This window comes from Triplophysa dalaica, chromosome 25 (genome assembly GCF_015846415.1).
Source record: "Triplophysa dalaica isolate WHDGS20190420 chromosome 25, ASM1584641v1, whole genome shotgun sequence".
NCBI classification, from domain to species: domain Eukaryota; kingdom Metazoa; phylum Chordata; class Actinopteri; order Cypriniformes; family Nemacheilidae; genus Triplophysa; species Triplophysa dalaica.
Genome location: NC_079566.1, coordinates 16,245,852 through 16,256,453, shown reverse-complemented (window position 1 = coordinate 16,256,453; position 10,602 = coordinate 16,245,852). Strand labels below are relative to the sequence as shown.

At 47.0% G+C, this 10,602-nt stretch overlaps 1 protein-coding gene across 3 annotated transcripts in view; it reads left to right on the top strand.

Annotated features, from left to right (window-relative positions):
* LOC130415926 (F-actin-uncapping protein LRRC16A) overlaps positions 1 to 10,602 on the top strand; it is a 35,093-nt gene that overhangs the window by 18,362 nt on the left and 6,129 nt on the right. For all 3 annotated transcript variants that reach the window (XM_056741944.1, XM_056741943.1, XM_056741941.1), the window contains exons 8-24: positions 6,644 to 6,714; positions 6,790 to 6,863; positions 6,958 to 7,033; positions 7,121 to 7,209; positions 7,420 to 7,514; positions 7,627 to 7,713; positions 7,794 to 7,882; positions 8,045 to 8,122; positions 8,212 to 8,288; positions 8,544 to 8,648; positions 8,746 to 8,815; positions 8,897 to 8,978; positions 9,059 to 9,158; positions 9,388 to 9,442; positions 9,530 to 9,699; positions 9,783 to 9,851; positions 9,938 to 10,031. In XM_056741944.1, the coding sequence (XP_056597922.1) occupies positions 6,644 to 6,714; positions 6,790 to 6,863; positions 6,958 to 7,033; positions 7,121 to 7,209; positions 7,420 to 7,514; positions 7,627 to 7,713; positions 7,794 to 7,882; positions 8,045 to 8,122; positions 8,212 to 8,288; positions 8,544 to 8,648; positions 8,746 to 8,815; positions 8,897 to 8,978; positions 9,059 to 9,158; positions 9,388 to 9,442; positions 9,530 to 9,699; positions 9,783 to 9,851; positions 9,938 to 10,031 (1,481 nt within the window). The remainder of the gene's footprint in view (positions 1 to 6,643; positions 6,715 to 6,789; positions 6,864 to 6,957; positions 7,034 to 7,120; positions 7,210 to 7,419; positions 7,515 to 7,626; positions 7,714 to 7,793; positions 7,883 to 8,044; positions 8,123 to 8,211; positions 8,289 to 8,543; positions 8,649 to 8,745; positions 8,816 to 8,896; positions 8,979 to 9,058; positions 9,159 to 9,387; positions 9,443 to 9,529; positions 9,700 to 9,782; positions 9,852 to 9,937; positions 10,032 to 10,602) is intronic.

The window sequence follows — 10,602 nt, the reverse complement described above, 5'->3', positions numbered from 1 at the left end:
ATCTCACACACACACCTCACATCTCACACACAACACACCTCACATCTCACACACACACCTCACATCTCACACACACACCTCACATCTCACACACACACCTCACATCTCACACACACCTCACACACACACACACACACACACCTCACATCTCACACACACACACACACCTCACATCTCACACACACACACACACACACACACACATCTCACACACACACACACCTCACATCTCGAACACACACCTCACATCTTACACACACACCTCACATCTCACACACACACCTCACATCTCACACACACACCTCACATCTCACACACACACCTCACATCTCACACACACACACATCTCACACACACACACCTCACATCTCACACACACCTCACATCTCACACACACACCTCACATCTCACACACACACACACCTCACATCTCACACACACACACACCTCACATCTCACACACACACCTCACATCTTACACACACACCTCACATCTCACACACACACCTCACATCTCACACACACACCTCACATCTCACACACACACCTCACATCTCACACACACACCTCACATCTCACACACACACCTCACATCTCACACACAACACACCTCACATCTCACACACACACTCACATCTCACACACACACCTCACCATCTCCACACACACACCTCACATCTCACACACACACCTCACATCTCACCACACACCCTCACATCTCACACACACCTCACACACACACCCACACACACCTCACATCTCACACACACACACACACCTCACATCTCACACACACACACACACACACACACACATCTCACACACACACACACCTCACATCTCGAACACACACCTCACATCTTACACACACACCTCACATCTCACACACACACCTCACATCTCACACACACACCTCACATCTCACACACACACCTCACATCTCACACACACACACATCACACACACACACTCACATCTCACACACACACCTCACATCTCACACACAGACCTCACATCTCACACACACCTCACATCTCACACACACACCTCACATCTCACACACACACCTCACATCTCACACACACCCTCACATCTCACACACACACCTCACATCTCACACACACCTCACATCTCACACACACATCTCACATCACACACACCCTCACATCTCACACACACGACCTCACATCTCACACACACACCTTCACATCTACACACACATCTCACATCTCACACACACACCTCACATCTCACACACACACACACTCACATCTCACACGACACACACACACCTCACATCTCACAACACACCTCACATCTCACACACACACCTCACATCTCACACACACACCCTCACATCTCACACACACACCTCACATCTCACACACACCCCTCACATCTCACACACACATATCCTCACAAATCTCGAACACAACATCACACACACACACACACATTCTCACATCACCACACACACCTCATGTCTCACACACACATACCTCACATCTCACATACACCCACTCTCACATCTCACGACACACACCTCACATCTCGAACACACACCTCACAACTCACCCACACACACACACACGACCTCACATACAACACACACACACCTCATGTCTCACACACACATACCTCACATCTCACACACACATACCTCCATCTCACATACACACCTCACATCTCGAACACACCTCACATCTCACACACACACACACCTCACATCTCACACACACCTCACATCTCACACACACACACACCTCACATCTCACACACACACCTCACATCTCACACACACACATCTCACACACACACCTCACATCTCACACACACACCTCACATCTCACACACACACCTCACATCTCACACACACCACACCTCATGTCTCACACACACATACCTCACATCTCACATACACACATCTCACATCTCCACAACACACACCTCACATCTCGAACACACACCTCACATCTCACACACACATACACACACCACACACACCTCACATCTCACACACACACCAACAACACCTCACATCTCACACACACACACCTCATGTCTCACACACCACATACCTCACATCTCACATACACACACATCTCACATCTCACACACACACCTCACATCACGAACAGACACCTCACATCTCACACACACATACACACACACACACACACACACAAACACCTCACATCTCACACACACACACCTCACATCTCACATACACACACATCTCACATCTCACACACCTCACATCTCACACACACATACACACACACACACACACACACACACCTCACATACACACACACACCTCACATCTCACACACACAAACACACACACACACACGCACACCTCACATACACACACACACACCTCACATCTCACACACACATCATGTCTCACACACACATACCTCACATCTCACACACACACCTCACATCTCACACACACACCTCACATCTCACACACACACACACTCACATCTCACACACACACACCTCACATCTCCACACACACACCTCACATCTACACACACACCTCACATCTCACACACACACCTCACATCTCACACACACACCTCACATCTCACACACACACCTCACATCTCACACACACACCTCACATCTCACACACACATCTCACATCTCACACACACACCTCACATCTCACACACACACACATCTCACACACACACACCTCACATCTCACACACACACACCTCACATCTCACACACACACACACACACACACACACACACACCTCACATACACACACACACCTCACATCTCACATCTCACATACACACACATCTCACATCTCACACACACACCTCACATCTCACACACACACCTCACATCTCACACACACACCTCACATCTCACACACACACACACACACACACACCTCACATACACACACACACCTCACATCTCACACACACATACACACACACACACACGCACACCTCACATACACACACACACACCTCACATCTCACATACACACACATCTCACATCTCACACACCTCACATCTCACACACACATACACACACACACACACACACACCTCACATACACACACACACCTCACATCTCACACACACATACACACACACACACACACACACACGCACACCTCACATACACACACACACACCTCACATCTCACACACACACCTCACATCTCACACACACATCTCACACCTCACATCATGTCTCACACACACACCTCACATCTCACACACACACCTCATGTCTCACACACACATACCTCACATCTCACATACACACACATCTCACATCTCACACACACACCTCACATCTCGAACAGACACCTCACATCTCACACACACATACACACACACACACACACACACAAACACCTCACATCTCACACACACACACACCTCACATCTCACATACACACACATCTCACATCTCACACACCTCACATCTCACACACACATACACACACACACACACACCTCACATACACACACACACCTCACATCTCACACACACATACACACACACACACACACACGCACACCTCACATACACACACACACACCTCACATCTCACACACACACCTCACATCTCACACACACACACACCTCACATCTCACACACACACACACCTCACATCTCACACACACACCTCACATCTCACACACACACCTCACATCTCACACACACACCTCACATCTCACACACACACCTCACATCTCACACACACATCTCACATCTCACACACACACCTCACATCTCACACACACACCTCACATACACACACACACACCTCACATCTCACATACACACACATCTCACATCTCACACACACACCTCACATCTCACACACACACCTCACATCTCACACACACACCTCACATCTCACACACACACCTCACATCTCACACACACACACATCTCACACACACACACCTCACATCTCACACACAGACCTCACATCTCACACACACACCTCACATCTCACACACACACCTCACATCTCACACCTCACATCTCACACACACACCTCACATCTCACACACACATCTCACATCTCACACACACACCTCACATCTCACACACACACACATCTCACACACACACACCTCACATCTCACACACACACCTCACATCTCACACACACATACACACACACACACACACACACACACCTCACATACACACACACACCTCACATCTCACACACACATACACACACACACACACGCACACCTCACATACACACACACACACCTCACATCTCACACACACATCATGTCTCACACACACATACCTCACATCTCACACACACACCTCACATCTCACACACACACACCTCACATCTCACACACACACACACCTCACATCTCACACACACACACACCTCACATCTCACACACACACCTCACATCTTACACACACACCTCACATCTCACACACACACCTCACATCTCACACACACACCTCACATCTCACACACACACACATCTCACACACACACACATCTCACATCTCACACACACACACATCTCACACACACACACATCTCACACACACACCTCACATCTCACACCTCACATCTCACATCTCACACCTCACATCTCACACACACACACATCTCACACACACACACATCTCACATCTCACACACACACACATCTCACACACACACACATCTCACACACACACCTCACATCTCACACACACACACATCTCACACACACACACACCTCACACACACACCTCACATCTCACACACACACACACCTCACATCTCACACACACACACACACCTCACATCTCACACACACACCTCACATCTCACACACACACCTCACATCTCACACACACACACACATCTCACACACACACCTCACATCTCACACACACACACACATCTCACACACACACCTCACATCTCACACACACACACACCTCACATCTCACACACACACACACACACCTCACATCTCACACACACACCTCACATCTTACACACACACCTCACATCTCACACACACACACCTCACATCTTACACACACACCTCACATCTCACACACACACCTCACATCTCACACACACACACACCTCACATCTCACACACACACACACACCTCACATCTCACACACACACCTCACATCTTACACACACACCTCACATCTCACACACACACCTCACATCTCACACACACACCTCACATCTTACACACACACCTCACATCTCACACACACACCACACATCTCACACACACACACACATCTCACACACACACCTCACATCTCACACACACACACACATCTCACACACACACCTCACATCTCACACACACACCTCACATCTCACACACACACACACCTCACATCTCACACACACACCTCACATCTTACACACACACCTCACATCTCACACACACACACCTCACATCTTACACACACACCTCACATCTCACACACACACACCTCACATCTTACACACACACCTCACATCTCACACACACACACCTCACATCTCACACACACACCTCACATCTTACACACACACCTCACATCTCACACACACACACCTCACATCTCACACACACACCTCACATCTCACACACACATCTCACATCTCACACACACACACACCTGACATCTCACACACACACCTCACATCTCACACACACACCTCACATCTCACACACACACACACCTCACATCTCACACACACACACACACACCTCACATCTCACACACACACCTCACATCTCACACACACACCTCACATCTCACACACACACACACACCTCACATCTCACACACACACACACCTCACATCTCACACACACACCTCACATCTCACACACACACCTCACATCTCACACACACATCTCACACACACACACACCTCACATCTCACACACACACACACCTCACATCTCACACACACATCTCACATCTCACACACACACACACACACCTCACATCTCACACACACACCTCACATCTCACACACACACACACCTCACATCTCACACACACACACATCTCACACACACACCTCACATCTCACACACACACCTCACATCTCACACACACATCTCACACACACACACACCTCACATCTCACACACACCTCACACACACATCTCACACACACACCTCACATCTCACACACACATCTCACACACACATCTCACACGCAGACACACCTCACATCTCACACACACATCTCACACACACAACTCACATCTCACACACACATCTCTCACACACATCTCACACGCACACACACCTCACATCTCACACACACACACACCTCACATCTCACACACACCTCACACACACATCTCACACACACACCTCACATCTCACACACACATCTCACACACACATCTCACACACACAACTCACATCTCACACACACATCTCACACACACATCTCACACGCAGACACACCTCACATCTCACACACACATCTCACACACACAACTCACATCTCACACACACATCTCTCACACACATCTCACACGCACACACACCTCACATCTCACACACACATCTCACACACACATCTCACACGCACACATACCTCACATCTCAGGCATGTCTGGTCTCATATTGTGTGTCTGTGTGTTGTGCAGGTGGTTTCTCTCGTATCTACTGGTGTGTGTGTGATCAGTTGTGTGTTCCGTACAGAGATGAGGTGCAGTGGGTGAGTAGAGCTCACAGATGTGTCGCTCATGTCTTTGTGTGTTTCTCACTCTTGTGTTGTGTGTGTGTTGTGAAGGACGTGGACACCATCTATCTGTCTCAGGACTCACGAGAGCTCTGTCTGCAGGACTTCATGCATCTGGACAACAGGTCTCATACACACACACACACACACACACTGGATGAAGTGAATGTGGTGTGTTGTTGTGTGTCAGTGAGGTTGTGTGATGTTGTTTGTGTTCAGGGATCTGGTGGCGATTGTTGCTGCTCTAGAGTTCAGTCAGTGGTTCATCAAACTCTCCATTAAAGACCTCAAACTGGTGACCGTCTGTCAACTCTACACACATGTGCTACACACTCTCATTATACACTCACTTATCTGTGTGTGTGTGTGTGTGTGTGTGCAGACAGCTGATCTGTGTGAGCAGATATTAAAGGTTGTGTCTCGATCCACAAAACTAGAGGAGCTGACACTGGACAACACAGGACTCAAAAGGTACACACGCACATGCACATGCACGTACACACACACACACACACACACTTACACACACACACAGACACACACACACATGCACGTACAAACACACACACACATGTATGCACGTACACACATAAAATTATTGCTGATGTCCTTACTGTTTTACTACAGCTGACTGTGTGTGTGTGTTTGGTTGTGTGTTTTTGTGTGTGTGTGCGTTTGTAGTGACTTTGCTGTGAGGTTTGCCGGTGCTTTAAGCAAGAATCCAAACTCTGCTTTACACACAGTCAGCTTTGCCAACAATTGCCTTGAAGACAAAGGTACAAAACACACACACACACAATGATGTTTTTATACAAGTTTGTGACTCACAGAATTGACTGTATATGTTAGTAGTTCAAGTGTTGATTGTGTGTTTGTTTTGATTGACAGGTGTTGTTGTTCTGAGCTCTGCGCTGTCTAAACTCACAGCAGGACTCAAACAACTCGACCTTTCTAAGAATTCACTGTCAGCTAAAGGTGAACACACACATAATACACCAGTACACACAATCACAGATGTCATTCTGTAATGTTTGTTTGTGTATTTGTTGTGTCAGGTGTGAATAGTCTGGCTCAGTGTTTTTCTCCAAACACACTCACACAACTGAACCTGTCTGGAAACACACTTAAAGGAGAAGATATTTATGTAGGTACACACACACACACACACTTGTGTAGAGAGTGTTGATCTCTTTTAAACAGATCACAGCAGGTACACACATCTGTTGTGAATGTCTCACTTGATGTAGAATGTGTTGCTTTTAAAGATGTGAGTTGTGTTTATTGTTGTTGTTTTGTGTGTTTGTAGAATCTGTGGAACTTCCTGAGTCAACCCAACAATCTTCACACACTTGATATGTCACACAGCGAGTGTTCTCTTGAACTGGTATTCACACACAAACATAAACACAACATCACGCATCTGATAATGTTACAAACTAAACTTGTTGTGTGTGTGTGAGTGTGTTTCTTCAGGTGTGTTCATCACTGTTGCGTGGTTCTCTCAAACACCTGTCAGTTCTCAACATGTCAAAAAGTTCCTTCAGTTACAAGTATGACACACACACACAACACTCACTCACACACGCACAACACTCACACACACACTCACACACGCACAACACACACACACACAAACACGCACACCTCACACACACTCGCACACACTCACACACACTCTCACACACGCACACCACACACACACACACGCACCACACACACACACTCATGCACACCGCACACACAGATTGAGTTTGAGCAGTGTTTGTGTTGTGTGAGATGTGATGTTGTGTTGTGTTATGCTGTAGGAAGGTGAAGGAGTGTTCATCATCTCTGAAGCAGTTCTTCAGCAGCGCTCTGTCTCTTCACACCGTCTGTCTGTCTGCAACTAAACTACCCACAGAAGCCCTCAAGTCAGACTCACACACACACACACACACACACAGAGGTCTGAGTGATGTTTGTTTGTGTTGTTGAACTGTTGTTTGTGTGTTGTGTTGTGTTGTCTAGAGCTGTGCTCTTGGGTCTAGCGAGTAATCGTCACCTGCGAGATGTTTCTCTGGACATCAGCAGTTGTGAGGTATCTCATCATACTCTCATCCCTGTGGTTGAGCATTTGAGGATGTGATTGTCAAGTGTGTGTGTTTGTTGTGTTGTTTAGTTGCGTTCAGCTGGTTCTCAGATTCTGGAGGGTTGTATCGCTGACATCCCGAACATCAGCAGTCTGGATATATCAGACAACGGTAAACTGAGTTGTGATGATGCCACACCTGATAAAATGATGACAATCCAGTTGTGTTATGATTGTGGTTCTGTGCGTCAGGTCTGGACTCGGATCTGTCCACACTCCTGGTTTGGATTGGTAAAAATCGCTCCATTAAACACTTATCCATCGGCAGAAACTTCAGCAACATCAGAACCAAGTGAGAAGGATTCAGCAGCACTGATCTCCAGTCAGTGTTTCATAACACACAAACTCTGCTACACAACACAGTCTTCACTTCATTCATGATGGACATCATGTGTGTTTGGATTTCTGATCACATGTTCATTCATTCATTTAAATGAAGTCGGAGATTCAATTCACAGTTTAACAAACCCTCACATGAGCTGTGTGTTGTGTGTGTGTGTTGTTTGTGTGTGTGTCTGCAGGAATCTCGGGCAGGTTCTCGTGTCTCTGATTCATATGATTCAAGAGGAAGAATCTGTGAGTTTCTCTAGATTCTGTTTGATTTCAGTGTCTTCAGGTTTTCAGACGTGTTCATGTAGTGTGTGTGTTTGTGTGTGTGTGTAGCCGCTGTTGTCTCTCTCTCTGGCGGACTCGCGTCTGAAGGCGGATCTGTCTGTGGTGTTGAACGCTGTGTGTGGGAGCAGTCTGATTCATCTGGACATCAGTGGGAACATTATGGGTGACATTGGGGCAAAGATGCTGGCCAAAGCTCTTCAGATCAACACCAAACTCAGGTGCTACACAACACACACACAACACACACACACAACTTGTTAAGTCATCAAACAATTTTTAACTGTGTGTGTGTGTGTTTCAGGACCGTGGTGTGGGACAGAAACGGTGTCAGTGCTCAGGGTTTGCAGGATGTTGCCGCTGCTCTAGAGAAGTGTGTTCACATACACAAACTGCTTGTCCTTTGTGTGTGTGTGTGTATGTGTATTTGTGTAATTAGTTGTTCTCTGTCCTCTACAGAAATTATACCATCAGATTCATGCCGATTCCCATCATAGATGCAGCTCAAGCTCTGAAGAACAGCCCAGAGAAAACAGAAGATGCCCTGCTGAAGGCAAACACACTCACAGACACGCAACAAACACTCGCAGACACACAACAAACACTCGCAGACACACAACAAACACTCACAGACACACAACAAACACTCACAGACACACAACAAACACTCGCAGACGCACAACAAACACTCGCAGACACACAACAAACACTCACAAACACACTCACAGACACTCAACAAACACACAACAAACACTCGCAGACGCACAACAAACACTCGCAGACACACAACAAACACTCACAAACACACTCACAGACACTCAACAAACACACAACAAACACTCACAGAAACACAACAAACACTCACAGACACACAACAAACACTCACACACACACTCACAGACACACAACAAACACTCACAAACACACTCACAGACACTCAACAAACACACAACAAACACTCACAGAAACACAACAAACACTCACAGACACACAACAAACACTCACAGACACACAACAAACACTCGCAGACGCACAACAAACACTCGCAGACACACAACAAACACTCACAAACACACTCACAGACACTCAACAAACACACAACAAACACTCACAGAAACACAACA